General features: G+C 42.0%; 1 protein-coding gene across 2 annotated transcripts in view; it reads left to right on the plus strand.

The window, feature by feature from the left end:
- The window catches only part of ttc39c (tetratricopeptide repeat domain 39C), a 96,774-nt gene that overhangs the window by 25,455 nt on the left and 44,474 nt on the right, over positions 1-26,845 (plus strand). For both annotated transcript variants that reach the window (XM_067977707.1, XM_067977709.1), the window contains exons 2-3: positions 12,934-12,982; positions 15,104-15,232. In XM_067977707.1, coding sequence (XP_067833808.1) covers positions 12,934-12,982; positions 15,104-15,232 — 178 coding nt within the window. The remainder of the gene's footprint in view (positions 1-12,933; positions 12,983-15,103; positions 15,233-26,845) is intronic.

The raw sequence follows: 26,845 nt of genomic DNA on the forward strand, positions 1-26,845 counted from the left end.
CCTGGCGGAATCCAAACTGAGCGTCAGTGAGCAGGTTATTGTTGAGTAAGTGCCGCTTGATAGCACTGTCGACGACGCCTTCCATCACTTTGCTGATGATTGAGAGTAGACTGACGGGGCGGTAATTGGCCGGATTGGATTTGTCCTGCTTTTTGTGGACAGGACATACCTGGGCAATTTTCCACATTGTCGGGTAGAAACTGAAAACACAGTTGATAAAGTAGGTTTTGAGGAGACTTAAATATTAGGATAGGGAATAGCAAGGCAAATAGCAAGTTCCGGAGGGTAGGACTTGGGTGGCTAAAGGGGCTGCCACCAAGTTAGGGAGCACCCAGATTTGGATGATGAACTGGAGACCAGAATTGGAGATCTGTTTTGCCAGAGAAGGTTGCAGGGAAGGGGTGGGAAGATCATGGATGAATTTGTCAATGAGACAAGGAATTTGGTGCAATGGACAGGGAGCCAGTGAAGGTCATTGAGGGGTAATGGATTAATGGAATTTAGTGTGGCATTGGATGCGGGTGGTGGAAGACTGCTGACGTTGGGATAACTATTTTCTTTTTATTGGTTGTCTTATTAGCTGGGAAATCACCTTCTGTTTCTTATGCACTGGTTTGTCCTGTTTGAATTTCTTGGGGTTGGAGGTTAGGAAAGGACTGCTCTTAATGCTGTTGCTTCATTCGTGGATACGACCTAATCAGATCTGTTGGTATCTGCCAGTTGAGATGTATGCAATTTAATGGGAAGATAGATAAACTTAAGCTCCTTGGTAAGCACTGATGCGATCCACAAAGATAAAAAGCTTGGACACGGGGAACTAGGTGGCGTGGCAGGTTAGAGATTGGCCTTTCCTCTCTGGGACCTGGATTGACATCCATCTCGGACTGATAAGATAGAAATCTCTGCCTGTTGGCTGTTAAATTAGTTTGGACAATCTCAATCTGTGAATATAAGCCTACAGCACAAAACTGCCCCCAGTTTGGCACTAATTGGCAATGTTATTCAGACAGGCAAGGATGCTTGCTGTGAGAATCTGAAAACAGTGTCACACGGATGCAGTAAGAAGTTGCTCTTCTGAAGTTGGGTGGAAGCAAGTTGGATAGATAGGGGGAAGTTAACTCTGCATCTAGCCGTGCTATACCTGCCCAGGAAGTGCTTGATGCTGACATTTGATGCCTGAAATGGAATTTTCTTAGCTTGATGAGCATGAAGGAAACGTTAGATTCTTTTGCTTTAGTGTGTTTTAGAGTCTGATTAGTACTTGTCTCTGGAATTATGCTGACATTTTGATGTGAATACCTGAAATTGCTTTATATCCGTTCCATCACCAAGACCGCCTACCTCCACCTCAGTAGCATCGCCCGTCTCTGCCCCTGCCTCAGCTCATCTGCTGCTGAAATCCTCATCCCTGCCTTTGTTACCTCCTAGACTGGACTAATCCAATGCTCTCTTGGCTGGCCTCCCATCTTCCACCCTCCATAAACTTGAGCTCATCCAAAACTCTGCTGCTCGTATCCTAACTCGCACCAAATCCCATTCTCCCTTCATCCCTGTGCTTGCTGATCGACATTGGCTCCCGGTCCGGGAATGCCTCAATTTTAAAATTCTCATCCTTGTTTTCAAATCCTTCCATGGCCTCGCCCCTCCCTATCTCTGTAACCTCCTCCAGCCCTACAACCCTCCGAGATTCTGCGCTCCTCCAATTCTTGCCTCTTGCGCATTCCTAATTTTAATCACTCCAATATTGGCGCCCGTGCCTTCAGCTGCCTAGGCCCAAGGCTCTCGAATTCCCTCTCTAAACCTCTCTACCTCTCTCCTCCTTTTAAGACACTCTTTTTAAAACCTATTTCTTTGACCAAGCTTTTGGTCACCTGTCCTAATATCATCTTATGTGGCTCGGTGTCAAATTTTGTTTGATACTGCTCTTGTGAAGTGCCTTGGGACGTTTTACAATGTTAAAGACGCTATATAAATGAAAGTTGTTGTGTTATATTGACATTATAGTGGCAATAGAAGTGTAGCTGTCTATCTGTCCACTCCACTACTCTTGCTGTTCTTCAATGCTTTTGTTTCCTTCGAGTAATTTTGTAGTGTCTCCCTGATGATCTTGCCACGATCCCTGATCGCAAAATAATTACAGCTGTGGAAGGCCATTCGGCCCATCTTAATTCATCCATCCAGAAAGACCCTAAAGTTGCCCAACCATTGGCTCATCTAATTGTTTCTTAATTGAGTCTATCGTTTTTTCCTCCACCAATCTATCTGGAAGTCCACTCGATATGTTGATAACTCTTTGAACAATTACTTCCTGGTATCAGTCCTACATTTTAAAAGTTTGAACTGGTTTCCCCATGCAATTTAACCCTGAGGCACTTCATTCAATACTTCTCCCCCATCGTGACATAACTCTTCACTAGTACCCTTTGTTTTCTACCCTTCAGCCAATTATTAATTGCCAAGATTTAACCTGAATCCCCACAGCTTTGAATGTTATCGAATGAATTTGGAAGTCAAGATACACCAGGTTGTAAGACTTTTCACAGTTCACTTGGGTTGTCATTTCTTAAAAGAAATTGAGGAGGTTGTGGAAACAGGATCTTACCCATTGAACTCATCAAGATTGTAAACGTGCAAACCATTACCAGCTTGTGGACTGCTGCCTGTTAAAATTTACCATCATACTCAGCTAGGTTTAATTTTTGGTTATTAATAAAGCAGTTGTTTACAGAAATTGAGTTTTCAGCAGCAATTTCTTTACTCAAGTGTGTGGAATAGGTTTGACGATGAAATTTTAAATTCCAGCTCACTAGTTGGTGCAGAAAAAGATTCAAAATGTGTGTTTGGAATGGTGTGCTTTCCACCCAGAGAACATTGCTGCCATGTGTTTACATGTCATTCCTTGATGGCTTAATATTTTTCAAATATTATCATATTGTAATCTGCTGTAGAAGCAGCGCACTTTCCTCAAGGTCAACTTTTCCTTTAGTCTGTTCCAATATATCGTAGAATCTTGGAGCACAGAAGGAGATCATTTGGCCCATTGTGCCTGTGCCATAGAGTCATAGAGTTATACAGCACGGATAGAGGCCCTTCGGCCCATCGTGTCCGCGCCGGCCATCAGCCCTGTCTACTCTAATCCCATATTCCAGCATTTGGTCCGTAGCCTTGTATGCTATGGCATTTCAAGTGCTCATCCAAATGCTTCTTGAATGTTGTGAGGGTTCCTGTCTCCACAACCCTTTCAGGCAGTGAGTTCCAGACTCCAACCACCCTCTGGGTGAAAAAGTTCTTTCTCAAATCCCCTCTAAACCTCCCGCCGGCTCTTTGAAAGAGCTATCTGTTATGAATGGGGTTGTGACTTTAAAATTTTTGTGCATAGCTTTGGGGAGCAAAAATTCTAAGATGCTATTTATCGTGTACTGGAAATTACATCTTTATCAGGGTTTTTGTTCATAATTTAAGGTCAATATACAGCAAGCATTTCTTTAGATTGTACTGCATGACATTACGTGCTCCACTACTTAAATATTTACTTTGTCAATATTAAAAATTGATTGTTGAATCATATCAAAGTCAAAACAATGAGTTAAAGTTCTGTTGACACCTTATTCCAAAATCCTGCAATTAGGGAAGGGATGGGTGATCCAATTTAAGCGTCAGTCTTGGCTTAGTGGTAGCGCTCTCACCTCTGAGTCAGAAGGTCGTGGACTCAAGCCTCACTTGAGCACATATAGGCTGGCACTTCCAAGTGCAGTACTAATGGAGTCTTTTGAATGAGATATAAAACCAAGACCCCGTCTGCCCCCTCAGGTGGAGTTAAAAGATCCCACGGCACTATTCGAAGATTTATTTGATCGCTGTTTGTGGGAGCTCGCTGTGCGCAAATTGGATGCCGTGCTTCCTAAATAATAACTGTGACTACATTTCAAAGGTAATTAATTGGTTATGCCCACCACCTGTTTTGCCCTTAGAATTGCACCCAGCAACCTGCTACATCTTTCTTCTGCACAGTGCTGCCCTGGTACATCGAGTTACATTGAGTCTACAGCACAGAAACAGGTCATTCGGCCTAACTGGTCTATGCCGGCGTTTATGCTCCACACGAGCCTCCTCCGACCCTTCTTCATCTCACCCTATCAACATATCCTTCTATTCCTTTCTCCCTCATGTGTTTACCTAGCTTCCCCTTAAATGCATCTATGCTATTTGCCTCAACTACTCCTTGTGGTAGCACATTCCACATTCTTACCACTCTTTGGGTAAAGAAGTTGCCCCTGAATTTCCTATTAGATTTATTAGTGACTATTTTATATTTATGACCTCTAGTTTTGGACTCTCTCACAAGTGGAAACATTTTCTCAATGTCTACCCGATCAAACTCTTTCATTATCTTAAAGACCTCTATCAGGTCATCCCTCAGAAGACCCCCAGCCTGTTCAGCCTTTCCTGATCTCCTCCCAGTTCTGGTATCATCCTTATGAATCTTTTTTTTGCATTGTTTCCAATGTCACTACATCCTTTTTATAATATGGAGAACAGAACTGTGTGCAGTACTCCAAATGTGCTTTGCTAACATTCTTGGTACGCAACAGTAAGATAATGTATGAAGTACTGAGTGAACACAGTGTAAACTGACTGAATCTGATGTAAATTTTTGGATATGTTGGAGAGTTAAGCGTTAATAATCGAACTGACCACTATAACCATTCATGAAGCAACAGGCTTTCTAATATAATCAGGAAACCAACGGCATTCTTTTGAGAAGAAAGGATGGATTATGATCTTCAAATGTCTGATTATTATCTGTAAACAATTTTACAACACCAAGTTATAGTCCAGCAATTTTATTTTAAATTCACAAGCTTTCGGAGGCTTCCTCCTTCCTCAGGTAAATGTTTAAAATAAAATTGCTGGACTATAACTTGGTGTTGTAAAATTGTTTACAATTGTCAACCCCAGTCCATCACCAGCATCTCCACATCATGATTATTATCTAGAAAGGATGCCTGTGCAAAGCGATACTGACTAGAGCCATCGACCATGAGTGATTAATGTGTAACTTTAGTTTCTAGTCTAATAAACATAGGTAGAGGGATCAATTAACCATGGTACAGAGTGGATATTCAGATAATTAAGCTGTCAATAAACTGTTCTTGAAAGGGTCTGAGAACAGATAGATCAGGATATCTTGTTTGTGGAAAGAACCTTTTGAAATAAGCAACTAAGACTGTTTACTTAAATAAGCTGTTCTTGAAAGGATCCAAGGACCGATTAAATCATGAGGCCTTACCTGTGAAATGTAGCTTTGAAGTAGGCAAACTGGGATATATAAGGGTGGGTTTTTCCAGGATGTTGGAGAGCTGGAAAGAGAGAGAAACCCAAAGCTACTGCTTTGTACAATGTAGATTGATCACCTATGCTGTATATGAATAAAGTCTGTTCCGTATACTCCACTACAAAGTGTCTTGTACTTACTCGAAGCGTGCCATTGTGAACCATAGAAGGAAGGACGTCAACAATGATGTATTAAAGTTTAGAAATAAGTCATCAAATATTTCTCCTCTCTCTAACCCCAGAAAGAATTATTGCTTCTTTTACAGTATTCCTTCAAGGGTGGTACAGTTTCTGTGCAAGATTAGATCATAGCAGTTTGCTTTCTTCTTTAATATGACATGCATCATAGTGTCGAAATGTACTCTCTAATGCTACCATTGGTAAAATATTTGCTTCAAAGTGTTAAAAGGTGGATTGTGGTTTCCTGGAATTCCTGCCTTTTTGGAGTGTAAATGGGATCTCAGACTCTGATTCAATAATACGCAGTAAGTGTTTTCACAAGATATATATGGATCAGAAAGGCCAGTTCTAGATCATTCAAAAAGAAATAGATCCGTTCTAGATCATTGAAAAAGAAATAAACTATAGTTCTACTTACTCCCTCTGTGATTTCTGATCCATCTCCCCCTTTTCTTTTTTTAAATACCCGTTTGTCTTTGTTTTCAGTTTTGATGAAAGGTTACACGCTCAGTCAATAACTGGCTTTTCCTTTTACAGATGCGTTTTATTTCCTATTTTTATTTTAGATTTCCAGCATTTGTGGTTTTATTTTTTTCCAGCTCCTTAGTAATCAAGAGTTTTGGTTTGACTAGCTGCTTTCTGATATGCTTCAAGTATAGCCAAATTAATAGAAGCCAATTTCCAATCATTGAGTGGTAGAAGCCATTTTGAGAGTGACATCTATCTTTTTAAAAAAAACCTTTTTTTAAAAAGTTAAATACAGTACAAAGAAAGGGCCCTATAAACTAATGACTAAATATTGCAACATGGGCGCCTGGCCTGTGTAGCTTTAGCAGACCAAAATGTTTTCTGGTTTAAATTTCAATTAAAACCTCACCTGGAAATGGCCTTACGGAAAGTCATCCTTGCCCCAGAAAGTTCTCTTAACTATTGGCCTAGAGCCATAAAAAAAAGGGTTTGAAAGAGTATTGCAGCAGCAACAGAGTGAGAGGAATTACTATGTTTCCTCATTGAAGTGATGTAACCAACAGTAGGTTATAAGTCTCAATGCCTTGTACACCCATCCAAGACTAAAAATACCAGGTGTGGCGTCAACAACCTTTGGAGGTATATTATATTACTGCCTCAGCTCACCTGCTGAGACCCTCACCCATGACTTTGGAATAGTCGAGTCTGGAGGTAACAATGCTCTACCGGCTGGCCTCCCATCTTCCGCCCTCCATAAACTCGAGCTCATCCAAAACTCTGCTGCTTGTATCCTAACTTGCACCAAGTCCCATTCACCCATCATCTCTGTGCTTGCTGACCTATGTTGGCTCCCGGTCCGACAGCGCCTCGATTTTAAAAAAATTCTCATCCTTATTTTCAAATCCCACCATGTCACCGCACCTCCCTGTCTCTGTACCCTCCTCCAGCCCTACAACCCTCTGAGATCTCTGCGCTCCTCCAATTCTTGCCGCTTGCGCATCCCCAATTTTAATTGCTCCACCATTGGTGGCTGTGCCTTCGGCTGCCTAAGCTCTGGAATTCCCTCCCTAAACATCTCTACCCCTCTCCTCCTTTTAAGACACTCCTTAAAACCTATTTCTTTGACCAAGCCGTCCTAATATCTCATATGGCTCGGTGTCAAATTTTATTTGATAATGCTTCTACGAAATGCCTTGGGACATAAGAAATAGGAGCAGGAATAGCCCATACGGCCCCTCGAGCCTGCTGCGCCATTTAATAAGATCACGGCTGATCTTCGACCTCAACTCCACTTTCCTGCCCGATCCCCATATCCCTTGATTCCCTTAGAGTCCAAAAATCTATTGATCTCAGTCTTGAATATACTTAACGACTGAGCATTAACTGGGACGTTTTATTACCTTAAAGGTGCTATATAAATGAAAGTTGTTATTATTGTTGTTTGGATGGATTGACGCACTTTGAATCTTGCATCCAGAAATAGATGGTAATACATAGCTCTGGAAACTGTTGAGATTTTATTTTAAAAGTTAGATCGGCAGTCGGGAGGGTAGCACACGCTGCCTTTTTAATTAGTAGCTTGTCAGTTTCTTCCCCCCTCCTCTTGTCCACTGATTCATGCCAGGCCCTCAAAATCCATGTAACTCCGTGCTCTTTGAGTAGGTATTTCTTATTCGCTGTTTGAATTTTTGCAGCTGGACGTTTGGCAAGGACTGTTATTAGAACTGTTGCTCCATTGATGGATAAATCCTAAATCAGGATAATGAGATGTCAGTATATGTAAATTAATGGGAACATGGATAGAACTTTTATGTGGCCCCCGAGGCTCCTAGGATGCCACGACAGTGAATGTTGTAGGTAATTTGATTATGAAGGGCTTTGCAGCCCAGCCAGATCCTGTCCTTGCTTTGCATTAGGTGTTAGCTGTGGCTCACTGGGTAGCACTCTTGCCTCTGAGTCAGAATGTTGTGGGTTCAAGTCCCAATCCAGTGACTTGAGCACAAAGCTTAGGCTGACACTCCAGTTCAGCACTGACAGAGTTACTCAATGTCGGAGGTGCCGTCTTTCAGATGAGATGTTAAACCGAGGCCCCGTTTGGCCTCTCGGGTGAACATAAAAGATCCCATGGCACTATTTTGAAGATGATCAGGGGAGCTGTCCTTGGTGTCCTGGCCAATATTTATCCTGGCCAATATTTAATGATTAAAACAGATTATCTGGTCATTATCACATTGCTGTTTGTGGGACCTTGCTGTGTGTAAATTGGCTGCCGCTTTTCCCTACTTCACAACAGTGACTGCACTATAGGACTGCATTAGCTGTAAAGTGCTTTGGGAGGTCCTGAGGTTGTGAAAGGAGTGCTATAATTGCAAGTTCTTTAGAATCATAGAAAGATGGTTTCATAAACCAGGAGAGTGAAGCTCAAGGGGTTTATGGACATGAAGAGAATGCAGAAATGTATTTTCCAGTAGGGTTGGGGGAAGATGATTAGGAGTGCGAAGCTAGCTAATTGTTTTATTGTTATCCAAGCACACTGAAGCGGTTGAAGTACTCTCACAACTGCCCTGTCTGATCAGTCAGTTGGTTAGCTTAGTCCAAGAGTTGTGTTTTAAGGTGGGTGGACAGCAGAGGAGAAGGGAGGAAGGTGAAAGGGTTTACGGAGTAAATTCCAGGGGTCAAGATGACTGAAGGCATGGCCACCAAAAATGAGGCAAAAAGAGGGGAGGGATTTGCAAGAGGCCGGTGTCAGGAATATGGAGAGTTTGGGGGAGTTGTTGTTGAGGTTGTAGATCTGTAGGAGTTTACGGAAATGGAGGGGATGCCATGAAGGGATTTAAACACAAGGATGATTATTTTAAATTTGAGCTTGGGAGGACTGCGAGCCACTGTAGGTCAGTGAGGACAGGAGTGATAGGTGAGTGGGATTTGTTGTGGGATAGAATACAGGAAGCAGAATTTTGGAGGAGCTAACTTTTACAGAGGGTGGAGAATGGGAGGCCAGCTAGGTGAGCCTGGTAATAGTGGAGTCTGAAGGTTACAATAGCAGGTGGGCTGAGGTTGGGGCAGAGGCAGACAAAGCTACGGAAGTGGAAGTAGGTGGTCTTTGTGATGAATGTAAGGAATCTTACAACACCAGGTTATAGTCCAACAAATTTATTTTAAATCACAAGCTTATCTCCTTCGTCAGATGATCATCTGACGAAGGAGATAATCTCCGAAAGCTTGTGATTTTAAAATAAATTTGTTGGACTATAACCTGGTGTTGTAAGATTCCTTACATTTGTCCACCCCAGTCCATCACCGGCATCTCCACATCATGTCTTTGTGATGGAGGAGGCATAGGGTAGGAAGCTCAACGTGGGTCAGATTGGATGCAGCCTGAGACATTGGTTAAGGAAGGGAATGGAATTGGCAGCATGGGCATGGTGCTTGTGACGGGAGCTGAAGACGATGGCTTTGGCCTTCCCAGTGTTTAATGGAGGAAATTGTAGCTTACCCAAGACTGGATGTCGGCAAGCATCCTGACAACATAAATGGGTTTAGAAGGGCGGTGGAGAGGTAGAATCATAGAAAGTTACGGCACAGAAGGAGGCCGAAAAAGAGCTATCCAGCTTAATCCCACTTTCCAGCACTTGGTCCGTAGCCCTGTAGATTACGGTACTTCATGTGCACATCCAAGTACTTTTTAAATGAGTTGAGGATTTCTGCCTCTACCACCTTTTCAGGCAGTGAGTTCCAGACCCCCACCACCCTCTGGTTGAAAAAATCTTTCCTCAGCTCCCCTCTAATCCTTCGACCAATTACTTTAAATCTATGCCTCCTGGTCACTGACTCCTCTGCTAAGGGAAATAGATCCTCCCTATCCATTCTATCTAGTCCCGTCATAATTTTATATATCTCAATTAAATCTCCCCTCAGCCTCCTTTGTTCCAAAGAAAACAACCCCAGCCTATCCAATCTTTTCTCATAGCTAAAATTCTCCAGCCCTGGCAACATCCTTGTAAATCTCCTCTGTACCCTCTCTAGTACAATCACATCTTTCCTGTTATGTGATGACTAGAATTGTAAGCAGTACTGAAGCTGTGGCCTAACCAATGTTTTATGCAGTTCCAGCATAACCTCCCTGCTCTTCTATTCTATGCCTCGGCTAATAAAGGAAAGTATCCCGTATGCCTTTTTAACCACCTTATCTACCTGCCCTGCTACCTTCAGGGATCTGTGGACATGCACTCCTAGGTCCCTTTGTTCCTCTACACCTCTCAGCATCCTCCCATTTATTGTGTCATCCCTTGCTTTGTTTGCCCTCCCCAAATGCATTACCTCACTTCTCATATTTATTTCCATTTGTCACTTTTCTGCCCACCTGACCAGTCCATTGATATCTTCCTGTAGTCTACAGCTTTCCTCCTCACTATTAACCAGACAGACAATTTTTGTATCATCTGCAAACTTCTTCATCAAGCCCCCCATGTTCAAGTCCAAATCATCAATATATACCATAAAAAGCAAGGGGCCTAGTACTGAGTCTTGCGGGACCCCACTAGGAACAGCCTTCCAGTCGCAAAAATACCCGTCAACCATTACCCTTTGCTTCCTGCCACTGACCCAATTTTGGACCCCATGGGCTTTTACTTTTTTGACCAGTCTGCCATGTGGGACTTTGTCAAAAGCCTTGCTAAAATCCATGTAGACTACATCAAACGCGTTACCCTCATCGACCATCCTTGTTACCTGCTCAAAAAATTCAATCAAGTTAGTCAGACACAAATCCATGCTGACTATCCTTGATTAACCCGTGTCTTCTAAATGATGATTTATGCTGTTCAGAATTGATTCCAATAATTTGCCCACTACCAAGGTTAGAGTGACTGGGCTATAATTACTCGGTATATCTCTTTCTCCCTTTTTAAACAACGGTACAACATTAGCAGTCCTCCAATCCTCCGGCACCACGCCTGTAGCCAGAGAGGATTGGAAAATGATGTTCAGAGCCTCCACTATTTCCTCCCTTGCTTCTTTTAACAGCCTGGGATACATTTCATCCAGGCCTGACGATTTATCTACTTTCAAAGATGCTAAACTCCTTAATGCTTCCTCTCTCACTATGTTTATCCCATCCAATATTTCACACTCCTCCTCCTTAACTACAATCTCTGCATTGTCCCCCTCTTTCGAGAAGACAGACACAATTTTCAAATTAAAAAACGATGGGTTGGGGCGGGGTGCATTGAAAATTGCCACCATTTCGTGCACGCCTCCAACCTGCCCATATCTGGTTTTCACCGGGGCGGGTGACCAACTCGCTCCCATCAGGCGGGTCGGGCCTTAAAACCTTTCAAGCTTCCCCTTAAATGCATCTCTGCTATTTGCCTCAACTACTCCACGGGGTAGCGAGTTCCACATTCTCGCCACTCTTTGCGTAAAGAAGTTTCTCCTGAGTTCCTTATTGGATTTATTAGTGACTGTATTTTCTTTATGGCCCCTAGTTTTGGACTCCCCCACAAATAGAAACATCTTCTCTATAACTTACTCAAATTTTCAAAAATAAGGGAAAGTCTACACTAGTTTTGCTTTCGTAAAAAATTGTATAATGTGGAAACATCTATTTTGCTTAAGACTTACAAAGATATTTTAAAATTCTAGCTGCATTGGTGTAGCTTGTGGCCATCTATAAACCACCAAGGGGTCGAGGGATGTACTGGTGTTGTATTATTATCATGAAGTATGATGGGCATGTCAAACCTTTGTGCTACGTCCCCTTGGACTCTGGAAAAACAGTCAGCAGCACCATTATACATTCTGCCCCATCACAGTCTGCAGAGAGAATCTAGCAGTGGAATCTTTTATCTGTCATAATCAAATGCACTCAACTGTGGATCAGGAAATTGAGAGTTTCAAAAATTTTGGTCCACCCACCAGAGGAAATCATTTCTCTATGTACCCTATTGAAACCCTTTATCATTTTAACGGCCTTGATTAGATCACCCCTCAACTGTCTAAATTCAAGGCAATACAAACCAAATTTATGCAACCTGTCCTCATAATTTAACCCTTTAAGCCCTTGTATCATTCTGGTGAATCTGCATTGTACCTTTTCCAAGGCCAATATATCTTAGGTTTGGTGCCCAAAAGTGAATGCAGTACCCCAGATGCGGTCTGACCAAAACTCCACTGGAGATTGCAGGCATCGATCCCACCACCTCTCGCATGTTAATAGAAACATAGAAAATAGGAGCAGGAGTTGGCCATCCGGCCCTTCCAGCCTGCTCTGCCATTCAATATGATCATGGCTGTTCTCTATCTCAATACCATATTCCCGCTCTCTCCCCATACCCCTTGATGCCTTAGCGAGCGCTCCACCTCTTGAGCTAATCCCCCGGACAACTAGGTACGATCCAAATATGCAGCTTTGCAGTTTTATTTACCCAGAAAAGGAAACTAAATGCAAATACTAAAAGAAGCTACACATTGAAGCGCTGTCTTGACAAAGCTATGTCCTAAGAATCTTTCGATGGATAATCTGGATGGTGGGGGATAATAGCAGTGCAGAAAATGACAATCCAACTTTGTTGGAAGTCAGTTGGTCTCCCATTGTAACTGCAAGGCCTGAATTCTAATCAAGAAGGAATTGCTTTAGTTGCAAACTATAAGTCTTTTGCATGCGTTATGCGAAGCTGGCATTTAGAATGAAAAGGTTAATTACATGGCAGTCCATATATTGTACAACCTTTGGTTGTCTAAATCAGTTTATCATAGAAGTGTATAATAGTGATTATAGACTTTCACGGTAGTGCCAATAAGTGACCTTATTCTGATACTAGCTATTCAAATTTGGTAAAGGGACAGTATTGTATGGTCAGTGTTTCATTTGCTATAGAGCAAAGTGGAGTACTGTCATTGTGGTGGTACTGTTTTTCTTACTTGTATATAATGTTCATGTATTCTTTATAGGAACAACAGTCCTCTGATGAGCTTTGGAGCAAGTTTTGTTAGTTTCTTGGTGAGTAACTATACAAAAAAATGTGTGTGTAAATTTTCTTTTGTCAGTTATAATGATCTACAAATAGCAATTGATAATTATTAGACATTCCTTTGCTCCAAGCTCATTAATTCCAGAGGTGAGGTGAGAGTGACTGCCCTTGACATCAAGGCAGCATTTGACCAAGTGTGGCACCAAGGAGCCCTAGTAAAATTGAAATCAATGGGAATCAGGGGGGAAACTCTCCAGTGGCTGGAGTCATATCTAGCACAAAGGAAGATGGTAGTGGTTGTTGGAGGCCAATCATCTCAGCCCCAGGGCATTGCTGCAGGGGTTACTCAAGGCAGTGTCCTAGGCACAACTATCTTCAGCTGCTTCATCAATGACCTTCCCTCCATCATAAGGTCAGAAATGGGGATGTTCGCTGATGATTGCACAGTGTTCAGTTCCATTCGCAACTCCTCAAATAATGAAGCAGTCCGAGCTCGCATGCAGCAAGACCTGGACAACATCCAGGCTTGGGCTTGTAAGTGGCAAGTAACATTGGTGCCAGACAGGTGCCAGGCAATGACCATCCCAACAAGAGAGAGTCTAACCACCTCTCCTTGACATTCAACGGCATTACCATCGCCGAATCCCCCACCATCAATATCCTGGGGGTCACCATTGACCAGAAACCTAACTGGACCAGCCATATAAATACTGTGGCTACGAGAGCAGGTCAGAGGCTGGATTCTGTGGCGAGTAACTCACCTCCTGACTCCCCAAAGCCTTTCCACCATCTGCAAGGCACAAGTCAGGAGTGTGATGGAATACTCTCCACTTGCCTGGATGAGTGCAGCTCCAATAACATTCAAGAAGCTGGACACCATCCAGGACAAAGCAGCCCGCTTGAATGGCACCCCATCCACCGCCCTAAACATTCACTCCCTTCACCGGCGCACAGTGGCTGCAGTGTGTACCATCCACAGGATGCACTGCAGCAACTCGCCAAGGCTTCTTTGACAGCACCTCCGAATCCCGCGACCTCTACCACCTAGAAGGACAAGAGCAGCAGGTACATGGGAACAACACCACCTGCACGTTCCCCTCCAAGTCACACACCATCCTGACTTGGAAATATATCGCCGTTCCTTCATCGTCGCTGGGTCAAAATCCTGGAACTCCCTTCCTAACAGCACTGTGGGAGAACCTTCACCACATGGACTGCAGCGGTTCAAGAAGGCGGCTCACCACCACCTTCTCAAGGGCAATTAGGGATGGGCAATAAATGCCGGCCTCGCCAGCGACGCCCACATCCCATGAACTAATAAAAAAACCACATTTCTACATCAAATATTGCATAACTATCACATGCACTATACATGTTTGGTTCTGTATTCTGCTCTTGACTAGTTGGACATTCATTGCTGTGCTGCAGTACAAAATAAATTATCTTCGTTGGAATTCTTTTGCGATTGTAGGTTACGTGGTGGGTAAATTGTATAACATGGAGCAATAATGAATTATATTAGTGTAAGCTAAATTATATATGATAATTGGGCCATTCGGCCCATTTTGCCTGTACCGGCTCTTCGAAAGAGCTATCCAATTAGTCCCACTCTCCTGCTCTCTCCCCATAGCCGTGCAAATTTTATTAATCACTTTTTTAAGAAATACTTTTTAAAAAACGTGCAAACTTTTTTTTATAGCCCATAGAAAAGAGGGAGAATCAGCCAATAAAGAAACATTCCGTTATGTATGAATGCAGCTTTTCAATGGCCGAATGGATCAATGGCACAAAGCCATGCAGAGCAGAAGTTGGCAAGCTTTGATTCCTTGCTGAGTTGTCTTGGGTCAGCCTGGTTGCTACAATTGACCTTGGCACCTCTGGGCTAATAGTTTTACAAATTACAGAAGTTAAAATTCATTGCTAGAATGCATGGTGTCAGGATATTACTGTTTGTGGTTTACATAAGAAATGGTAAGAAATTAGTACACCAATTTCACAATATTGAATTACAGTAGTTAAGTTAAGCCTCTGGCTACTGTGTAATTTTTTGATTAAAACTCCATTTATTGAACTTTCATGTTAGCAAGTGTGATCTTATTAGGCTGATATTCATAATTTTGGAAAATAATAATTCAAACTTAATTTTTCAGAATGCCATGATGACCTTTGAAGATGAGAAAATGCAGCTGGCTTGTGACGATTTAAAAAGCACAGAAAAGCTGTGTGAAAGTAGTGAAGCAGGTGTCATTGAAACAATCAGGAATAAAATTAAAAAGAATGTGAGTACACTGTCACATTGGAAGTGCTATTTAAGGACCAATATGTAGCAATTTAAGAAAAAATAAAGGGGAAAACATTTTCTTCATCAGCCTTCACATTGTAAGCATATTCTCCCTTCTAATTATACAGTATGAAAGAATTGCAACACTTAGCTATTTTCAAAAATGAACTTGTAAAAGTACTGTGGAGCATACTGCGTGACTTAGCTCTTTTTCTAGGCCTTAAAAGTAGGGGTTCCAATTTCATTCCTCTTGTGCACTGTTCATGCCCTCTCTGAAATCACCTTGTCCATGAGACCCACCCTGCTGTCTCGACCCTACTCCCATTAAACTACCTTCACCTGCTTCCACTCTTACTATCCAGCCGTAGCCAGAGAATCTCCTGCAATGGCTTCTCGTCCCACCCCTGCGCCATTGCCTCTGATTCCCCCAAGGATCTATCCTTGGCCCCCTTTTATATTTTGCATCTATATGCTGCCCCTTGGTGACATCATCCAAAAACACGATATCAGGTTCCACATGTACACTGACTCTCCTTAAAACCCACCAAGCTTTTGCTTACCCCTCCTAACAGCTCTTTGGCTTGTCATCCATTTTTTTGATTGCATTTCTTTGAAGTGCTTTGGGACGCTTATTTACATTAAATGTGCTGTATAAATATATATAGAAAAACAGAAAATTCTGGAGGAGCTCAGCAAGTCAGGCAACTGAGCTTCTCCAGCATTTTCTGTTTTTATTTCAGATTTCCAGCATCTGCAATATTTTGCTATATAAATATAAGTTGTTTTTAACATTATTTTGAAATGCTCGTTAAAATAGTAATGGTTTAGTATAAAATTTTGTTTAAGTAGTGCTTTACTAGAGGATATTAAATTCTGGGAGAAGCCCATTGCTTGTATTGTACAGAAGAGAAATAAAGCTTTATATATAGATCCATTGCTGCGTCATGCTTTTGAGGCTTTAAACTACAACCTGAAAGGTGGATATAATAGAGACAACTCCCATTTATATGGTGCATTTAGAAGGAATAAAACATTCCACGGTGCTTTACACAAGGAGCAGTGGGCACAGAGCAGGAGGGGAGGTAACTAAAGACAGAAATAAGTTTGATGTGACTTTTGAAGGTGGGGAGAGAGTTTGCAAGGCAGAAGGATTTTCAAAAAAAAGTTGCAGGTTGTTCGGATTAATTCTCTTCCCAGATCCATGCTTCATGCAATAGTCAGTTTTCATTAGTAAGTATACGCTACCTCTGAGCCAAACCCTTACCTTGTGCACGAAGTATCTAGGATAACGGCTTCCAAGTGAACAATCAATTCTTTCACCATTGGTGTGCACTGGATAGCAAAGTATTAAAACACAAAGGCGCATCGAGATTACTAGCTTGGGTTATACGAATCCCATCCTATTGATGTTGAAGCTAATAATAAACGTAAAGATACTTACACAATTGAAATAAATTTCAAAGACACAATCATAGCAGGTGACCCCTTTTTTGTATTCTTGAGTAGTGATATCCAGTGTTTACGTTACTGAGGAAGTGCTAACGCTGACTATGTGTCACCTACCCTTTCATACAAAACAGACTCAACTTTTCTGATTTTTGTTACCAGATCAAGCAGTCTGGCCTGCTTTTGCAAAGTATGTGTGAATTACATAGACATTACAACATATAAACAGGCTGTTTGTCCCAGTCAGCTTGTGGTGGCGTTTATCCTCCATATGAGCAGTAGTCCTAATCCCATGGGTTTGCCCTGTTCCCACATGCCTTTATCCCCCTTTCCTTCAACTACCTGTCTAACAGATTTGGAATTGTTGACATGATGTCTGCTTCAATCAATAACTCCAGTTGTGCATTCCACAGCCTCACAACCCTCTTGTGTAAGAAAAAAAATGTTTCCTCTGCTCTCTGACCTAAACCGCTTACATTTAATCTTATACCTATGTCCCTCGTTTGCAGCTTGTGGCCTGAAGAGAAAACTGCTTTCATTTTGACAGTAGCCAGTTCAGAAAAAGCAGCTATGATTGTGGGCTTGCAGCAATAACAGAAGCTGCAGAAGATCTTGATAGTTACAGTGAAAACTTTCAAAGAGTTCACATTTTGAACAAAGGATTTGCAATAATTTTTCAGTAATGTTTCCCCCCCCAATAGTTAGAAAGAAAAAAATGAAAACCGTATTTTTTGACTTTGAAAAGAATTGAGATGGATGGAATCAGATCAAGAAAAGATATTAGTGAAGGAATTTAAAAGTAGTCATGTTTGAGTACCATAAAGGTGTATCCATGTAAATTTATGCTCTTTGTTTTACTGGATAATTGAGATTGGATAATTGTAAATTATCTGAGAACTGTATACAATATGGTTTTCTTAAAGGGATAGGCTTATGTTTCCCATGAACTGAATTAGGATAAATGTTAAACTTTTTTTTTCCCCTTTCCCTTCTTCCTGTACTGCCCTGGACCCCTATCCCAACCTAATTTATAATTTGCTCCCAATTCAATTGATTTTGAAAACATTACAGTGCGTTTTAGATCACCTGCGACTGTTCCTACTTAAGTCTCATCTATGATTGTATAGTTGTACCTCACAATAACTCACTGCTGGATCATCACATTAGTTATTCTCACTGATAAAGACCCAATGTTAATTATCCACACTTTGTAACGAGCTGCAATAATATTTCACATCTGAAGACATTTTTAAGAGACGGTGTTTATGCTATTAAAATGTGTACACTAACTAACCTAGGTACTAAAGATACATTTGAACTTTTATAATCCAGAAATTTATCACAATCAGTATCTGATTAACCTGTATTATTTGCTTAAACAATGCACAGAATAAGAATTTATATGGCAGTATAGTTACACCTAAAATTAGGGAAAATGTTTTTATGTGCCACTTTCAAAGTTGCTTTTTCTGCCAGTATTGAATGCTGGAATACAGACTACATACATATTGGGTAATATGTCTCTTATGTTTTGTATTCTCCATGGATTGCAGCCAACCTGCATCGTAAAACCAATTATCCAGTTGTTCTTGCAATGGCACAGCACTAAATAATAGAGGTGCTGCTATGGTGTCTTTACCATAGGATAGTAAATAGGAGTGTTGAGTGCAATTATGCATTGAAGATACAACAATTTGCATTTATATAGTGCCTTTGATGGACCCTGTTTGACCAATGATCTTTTAACTTAGCAAAGTCTAATGCTAAATATACATACACCTTACAGGGAACAGAATTGAAGCCAGTGGTGAAAGAGAATGATGTGGGTGTTTTAATGCATCAGACTCAAAGTTCAGGGCTAGACAGACTGGATGCAGGGAGGATGTTTCCCCTGGCTGGGGGGGTGTGGAATGAGGGGTCACTGCAACATTCACGGTCTGTTTCCAACACCTCTGAATCAGAAGGCCATTGGTTCAAGCCCCACTCCAGAGATTTGAGCACATAATCTAAACTGGCACTTTAGTGCGGTGCTAATGGAGTGCTTTAATGTGGAGGTGCTGTCTTTCAGAATAGATGCTAAATTAAAGCTGTAATAGATGGCACTAGCAGAGAAATTCTTTCGGTACCCTGGCCAACATTTATCCCTCAAACAACACCTCTAAAATACATTTTCTGGCCATTCATCTCGTTGCCTTGTTATGTGCAAATTGGCTGCCATATTTGTCTACATTACAACAGTTTTGAAAGTAGTTCTTTGGCTGGGAAGTGCTTTGGGCCATTCTGAGGACATAAGGTGCTATATAAATCCAGGTTCTTTCTCTTTCTTTAATTTGACAGGTTGGCCTGTCACAGGTTGGCAGTCCTTGCTGCAAGAAGTGCTTTCAGTAGGTCAGCTTAGATTTAATTTAGATTTAATTATTGCTGCATGTGGCTTTTTTAAGGCTATTTCACTTGTATGTTTGAGATTATTTGCTTATTTTATTGTCCCATTGAGAACAATGAAAATGCATATGTAAATATCACCGTGCCTAGATCGCAAAGCACTTTACCGTCTTTGTTCCGTTGTATTGGGATTTTATAAATTTTTATTTCCTCTTTTAGGTGCTTTGTAGCAATACATTTGTAAGTTTCCTTCTACAAATTCAATGTTTACTGTTGGCATGCTTTGCACTGCTGCTGGGATTATAATAAATGTTTGTGCTTAATTTAAGAGCAGGCTTGGACAGATCCTTGTGCTATATTTGCTTTCTATTGACCATTGACCACTGTGTCAGCCATGGCTCAGTTGGTAGCACTTTTACCTCTGAGTCAGAAGGTCGTGGGTTCAAGTCCCACTTCAAAGATTTGAGCACATTATCTAGGCTGACATTCCTGTGCAATACTGAGGGAGTGCTGCATTGTTGGAGGTGCCGTCTTTCGGATGAGACATTAAACCGAGGCCCAGTCTGCCCCCTCAGGTGGACGTAAAAGATCCCATGGCAATATTCAAAGATGGTATAGGGAGTTCTCCTGGTGTCCTGACCAATATTTATTTCTCAACCAATGTAGTTTTTTAAAAAAACAGCTGATCTGCGAATTTACTTCATTGCTGTTTGTGGGAGATTGCTGTGTGCAAACCTCCTTGCTATGAAGGTCTTGTAGTAGCATAATGCTAAGGGCTGGCATTGCAGCACTGAGTTGGGGGACCCTGGTTTCAATGCATTTATTGAAAAGTGCAGCAGCTGGAGATTGCACTAATGTGGCACAAATGCCGTCGCTGGCTGTGTACCACCTTGATGTGTATTCCTACCTCCATGTTACTTGCAGGAGACATAATGCTAGTGGTCCTGGGTGCCCCATGCTAGTTTAGGAGCTGTAGCAATTTGAATTGGGTTTTTTTTTGTTTGCAGAAATTGAAATTGCATCTTTGATTTAGATCAAATTGGTGCATTTCCCCAATTTTAATTAGCACATTGTTCCTTTGATCAAAAGGAATTAATTTGTTCCATTGTATGTTTGCAGATATGTCAAGTGTTATCGTCCTTCATTGTATTTGTAACCTTGATTTGCCATTAACTGTATATATGTATAAAGTATTGTTGAGTTTGTCTGGGAACCTCCAAGCCAAGGAGTTAACAGGGAGTTTGAAACTGTAAGAGTTCTTTCAAAAGTCGGTATTTGATCAGAATGAGAGGCTTGGTAACACACCCTGCTTGTAGGAGTTTTCTGAAAGGATGAAATGGCCAGAAACATTTGTTGCATTTAGAAACTCCAACTCAATCAGAAGGCAGCCGTATGAAGCACCGATTGATTTGCCAATACATATTAGTTGCTTTAGTCTGTAAACTGCCACTGTGTGGTAACTTTTGACATTTGAAGGAGAATTTGGTAAAATCATGTGTTTATTAGTGAGAGCAAGAGCGCTTCAAACGTGCAGTTTTGTTTGTGCTGATGCTTTTGGGAGCTGATTAGTATAGATTCTGTTTTCTGTAATATGAACCCCTCATTAAGATCGCCACACTGTTCCTGATCATTGCTGGAAGCGTCTGGGGAGGTGTGGCACCATATTTGTGAGCTGGATGAGTGCAGCTCCAACAACACTCGAGAAGCTCGACACCATTCAGGACAAAGCAGCCCGTTTGATTGGCACCCCATCCACCACCCTAAACATTCACTCCCTTTACCATTGGCGCACTGTGGCTGCAGTGTGTACCATTCACAGGATGCACTGCAGCAACTCGCCAAGGCTTCTTCAACAGCACCCGCAACCTCTACCATCTAGAAGGACAAGGGCGGCAAGCACATGGGAACAACACCACCTGCACGTTCCCCTCTAAGTCGCACACCATCCCGACTTGGAAATATGTCATTCCTTCATCGTCGCTGGGTCAAAATCCTGGAACTCCCTTCCTAACAGCACTATGGGAGAGCCTTCACCACACGGACTGCAGCGGTTCAAGAAGGCGGCTCACCACCACCTTCTCAAGGGCAGTTAGGGATGGGCAATAAATGCCGGCCTCGCCAGCGACACCCATATCCCATGAACGAATAAAAAAAAGATGTAAAGCCTGTATCTTAAAATATTATTTTAAAAAAATCTTATCAAACTTTTAAAGCTTCCAGATGATTGTTTACAAATGAAAATTTTCTATAACTAAAGGTCGGAAAAAGTACTTTCTCTCACCTTTTGTGAAGGGTCAGCTCCATTGTTGACAGCACTTACATAACTTTTACCTACATAATAGTGATTGCACATCAAAAGTAATCCATTGGTTGTGAAGAGCTTTGAGGTGTTTTGAGGACATAAGGCACTATAGAAATCTTCTTTCTAACATGACATATATGTATTAGCTTGGTTTTGATGTTTACAAATGAGTTATGAAAATTTGTTGTTAGATTTTTTAATCCTTTTTTCTTTTCTCTTTAATTGTACTGGCACAAACTTTTGCATGCAAATGAACATTTAATTCTCTCTTTTTCTCCCTCCTCCAAAATCTGTGATTGGGAAGCTTACTTTATTCTATTTATTTATTACAAATGGATTAATAATCTGATGAGCTGCATTTCAACTGTAACATGTTGGCATTCCACCTGATCAGAGTTGGTGATTATCTGCGGCCATTGTATTTGCAGAAATGAGATGACAAGTCCATAAAACAAATGTTCCACAAATTATTATGTTTAATATAGCATAGGCAGCAACAAATTAAACCAACCACAGATGCTGATCTCATAAGGTATAAAGCAATTAATGATTATGCATTTGTTTAAAGATGAATGGGTACAAGCTGAGATTACTGACTGTACCTCGTACTCTTTATTGCTATGTCAATATACCTGCTATTAGATTGGTATCATCATTCCAGCTATATTTAAATTGATTTGAAAATGGGCAAAGTAGAACCCAGTTAAAAAGACCAAATAAAAACCAAAAATGCTGGAAGTACAAATTAAACCCATCAATATTGCTGCTGTTTGTGCTGTGTATTTAAAAGAAGAACAATTTTTTAAAGGATTTTCTTGGGTCAATAAGGACAGTGCTGTTATTTTTTTTTGCCAGACAACTCTTAACAAATGCGGCCCCAGAGAACATGAGAAAAGTGAGAAATGACAACCCAGCCTCATCCATTTTCCCCCTCTCTTTCCCCCCCCCCCCCCCAAACCTGACAAGGATGCAACCTAGCGCACGATTCCCCCACCTTTGAACCACGCAATCTCCTGGTGGAGGCAACAAAAAGGGGAAAGCAAACTTGCATTTACGTAAAATTGAAATTCATTAAGCTGTTACCACTGCTACCAGCTGCTCTGAGTCGTCAGTCCTACTGGAACCACAGACGTTCAACTAATTCAATGGGGTCGGGGGGCACTCTGCTTCCATCGGACGCAGGTATCCCACTGGACGTTACACTTGCTGGGACTGTCTGTAGTGGTGTTCCAACCCATTTTTACACTGCTCATCATGCCTGCACTGGCTCTGAGCTATTAGCCCCATCCCCATGCCTTTTCCTTTCTTTTTATTTATTTTCTTCCCTTTTAAAAGCAATTATGAATTCTGTTTGTACCACTTCATGGTAGGTCAATTCCCTGTCTGTACAGCCATATTCTTTATATATGTATATTTTGAAAAATTAAGCAGTCTTAACTTCTTCCTTCGTTCTCAGTGCTGATCTCACCAACCAGTGCAAATAGTTTTTCCCAATTTACCTCATCAAAATCCCTCATTCGGTATCTTAACCTTCAGTGCCCTAGTTTCTCTAGTGTCTCCTAATAACTAAAGCCTCTTATACCTGGCATCTTTCGAGTAAATCTCTTTACCCTCTGCATAAACACTGCATCCTTCCTAAAGTAGGGCATCCAAAACTGGACATACTATTCTAGCTACGGCCTAACACATGATTTCTACCCAACAAGCCAAATTCCCATTTGGAGGTAAAGAAAGAAAGCCTTTCACAACCTCAGGGCGCCCTGCAACTCCATGTTTGACTCTCTCCAATCAGGTTTCCGCCCCTGCCACAGTACTGAAACGGCTGAAAGTCACAAATGACACCCTATGTGACTGTGACCATGGTGCACTATCACTCTTCATGCTTCTCGAGCTGACCACACCATCCTCCTCCAACGCCTTTCCTCTGTTCAACTGGGTGGGCTGCCCTCGCCTGGTTCCATTCTTATCTATCCAGTCATAATCAGAGAATCACCTGCAGAGGCTCAATCTCTTCCCGCTCCCGTACCGTTACCTCCAGAGTCCCCCCAATGATCTATCTTTGGCTCTCATCTATAGGCTGCCCCTCGACGATGACACCCGAAAACACAATGCCAAGTTCCACATGTACGCTGACGACACCCAACTCTACCTCACCACCATCTCTCTCGACCCCTCCGCTGTCTCTGATTTGTCACACTGCTTGTCCAACATTCAGTACTGGCTGAGCAGAAATTTCCTCCAATTAAACATCGGGAAGACCGAAGCCATTGTCTTTGGTCCCTGCCACAAACTCCGTTCCCTGGCCACTAACTCAGGCTGAACCAGACTGTTCGCAACCTCTGTGTCCTATTTGACCTTGAGCTGAGCATCCGACCCTATATCCTCTTCATCACTATGACTTCCACATCCATAATATTGCCAGCCTCTGCCTCTGCCTCTGCCTCAGTCCTTCTGCATCTGAAACCCTCATCCATGCTTTTGTTACCTCCAGTCTTGACTATTCCAATGCTTTCCTGGCCGGCCTCCCATCTTCCACCCTCTGTAAACTTGAGCTCATCCAAAACTGCTGCCTGTATCTTAACTCGCATCAAATCCTGTTCACCCATCACCCAAGCGCTCGCTGACCTATATTGGCTCCCATTCCAGCAATGCCTCAAATTTTAAATTCTCATCCTTTTCTTGGCCTCGACCCTCCCTATCTCTGTAGCCTCCTCCAGCCCTACAACCCTCCAATAACTCTGTGTTCCTCCAATTCTGGCCTCTTGCGCATCCCCGACTTCCTCCTTCCCATTATTGGCGGCCGTACCTTCAGCTGCCTGGGCCTTAAGTTCTGGAATTCCCTCCCTAAACCTCTCCACATCTCTATCTCTCTCCTCCTTTAAGACACCCTTTAAAACCTACCTCTGACCAAGCTTTTGGTCATCTGTCCTAATGTTCTAATGGGGAAGGACATACTTGCATTGGAGGCAGTTCAGAGAAGGTTCACTAGGTTGATTTCCGGGTATGGAAGGGTTGTCTTATGAGGAAAGATTGAACAGGTTGGGTCTATACTCATTGGAGTTTAGAAGAATGAGAGGAGATCTTACTGAAATGTACAAGATTCTGAGGGGACTCGATTGGGTAGATGCTGAGAGGATGTTGCCCCTCATGGGGGAATCTAAAACTAGGGGGCATAGTCTCAGAATGAGGGGTCGCCCGTTTAAGACAGAAATGAGGGGGAATTTCTTCTCCCAGAGGGTCGTGAATCTTTGGAATTCTTTACCCCAAAAAGCTGAGGAGGCTGAGCCCTTGAATACATTCAAGGCTGAGTTAGATAAATTTTTGATCAGCAAGGGAGTCAAAGGATATGGGGAAAAGGCAGGAAAGTGGCGTTGAGGTAAAAATCAGATCAGCCATGATCTCATTAAATGGTGGAGCAGGCTTGAGGGGCCGAATGGCCTACTCCTGCACCTATCTCTCATGGTCTTATGGTCTTCTTTGGCTGGGTGTAAATGTTTTTGGTCTGATTGCGCTCCTGTAAAGCGTGTTGGAACGTTTTACTAAGTTAATGGCGCTATATACATGCAAGTTGTTGAAATTAGTGCTGGAGAATTCAGATACCTCATCTATATCATTTTGAGGACCATCAAAATTCCTTTGGATCTTTACTGAGCCATTTTATCTAAAACTTTAAGTCCATATTTGTAGGTGATAAAGAGCAAGACTTTGGGAGGCCAGCCATTTAAGGTGTAAGTTCTGATAAATCTTTGACTCTAGACTTGTTTGTCGCAACCAGTATCACTTTGATCCAAGAAATACTGTATTTTATAGAACTTGGAATAAGAACTTAGTCAGTGCCTTCAAATCCAGCATAGCACTCAAAGTCTGGCATTGTGACTGCAAAGCCATTATGTTTGATTACAGGAAGAAATCGTACTATAAGTAAGAGAGCAAGCTGAGCTGGTTTCTGGCATGTTTGTGTTTTTGGTTTCTGCCAATAGATGTAATTTGTTTGCCATATACTGTCTACTGAAGAATATTTCCAGAAATGTTCAAAATCATGAACAGTTTTGATAGAGTTGTTTAAAAAGGGAGAAGGGGGTAGACGGAGTAATTTCAGGCCAGTCAATCTAACCTCGGTGGTGGGCAAATTATTGGAATCGATTCTGAGGGACATTTAGAAAGGCACGGGTTAATCAAGGACAGTCAGCACGGATTTGTTAAGGGAAGGTCGTGTCTGACTAACTTGATGGAATTTTTTGAGCAGGTAACAAGGGGAGTAGATGAGGATAATGAGTTTGATGTAATCTACATGGATTTTAGCAAGGCTTTTGACAAGGTCTCACATGGCAGAGTGGTCAAAAAAGGGAAAGTGGCAAGTTGGATCCAGAATTGGGTCAGTGGCAGGAAGCAAAGGGCAATGGTCGGGTGTTATTGTGACTGGAGGCTGTTTTCCAGTCAGATTCCGCAGGGCTCGGTACTAGGTCCCTTGCTTTTTATGGTATATATTAATGATTTGGACTTGAATGTAGGGGGCATGATCAAAAATTGGCCGCATGGTTGATAGTGAGAAGGAAAGCTGTAGACTACAGGAAGATATCCATGGACTGGTCAGGTGGGCAGAAAAGTGGCAAATGGAATTCAATCCAGAGAAGTGTGAGGTAATGCATTTGGGCAGGGCAGACAAGACAAGGGAATGCACAATAAATGGGAGGATACTGAGATGTGTAGAGGAACAGAGGGACCTTGGAGTGCATGTCCACAGATCCCTGACGGTAGCAGGACAGGTAGATAAAGTGGTTAAGGCGGCATACGGGATACTCTCCTTTATTAGCCGAGGCATAGAATAGAAGAGCAGGGAGGTTATGCTAGAACTGTATAAAACACTTGTTAGGCCACAGCTTGAGTACTGCTTACAGTTCTGGTCACCACATAACAGGAAAGATTGATTGCACTAGACGGGGTACAGAGGAGATTTACGAGGATGTTGCAAGGACTGGAGAATTTTAGATATGAGGAAAGATTGGATAGGCTGGGGTTGTTTTCTTTGGAACAAAGGAGGCTGATGAGAGATTTAATTGAGGTGTATAAAATTATGAAGGGCCTAGATAGAGTGGATAGGGGGGACCTATTTCCCTTAGCAGAGAGGTCAATAACCAGGGGGCATAGATTTAAAGTGATTGGTAGAAGGATTAGAGAGGAGCTGAGGAGAATTTTTTTCACCTAGAGGGCGGTGGGGGTCTGGAATTCACTGCCTGAAAGAGCAGAAACCCTCAACTCATTTTAAAAAGTACTTGGATGTGCACTTGAAGTGCCGTAACCTACAGGGCCACGGACCAAGTGCTGGAAAGTGGGATTAAGCTGGATAGCTCTCTTTCGGCTGGCACGGACATGATGGGCCCAATTGCCTCCTTTTGTGCCGTAACTTTGTGTTTCTATGAAGGAGAAACTGATTCCAATTGCAGAAGAGTCGGTAACCAGAGGATACAGATTTAAGGTGAT

Source organism: Heptranchias perlo, chromosome 3 (genome assembly GCF_035084215.1).
Source record: "Heptranchias perlo isolate sHepPer1 chromosome 3, sHepPer1.hap1, whole genome shotgun sequence".
Classification (NCBI taxonomy): domain Eukaryota; kingdom Metazoa; phylum Chordata; class Chondrichthyes; order Hexanchiformes; family Hexanchidae; genus Heptranchias; species Heptranchias perlo.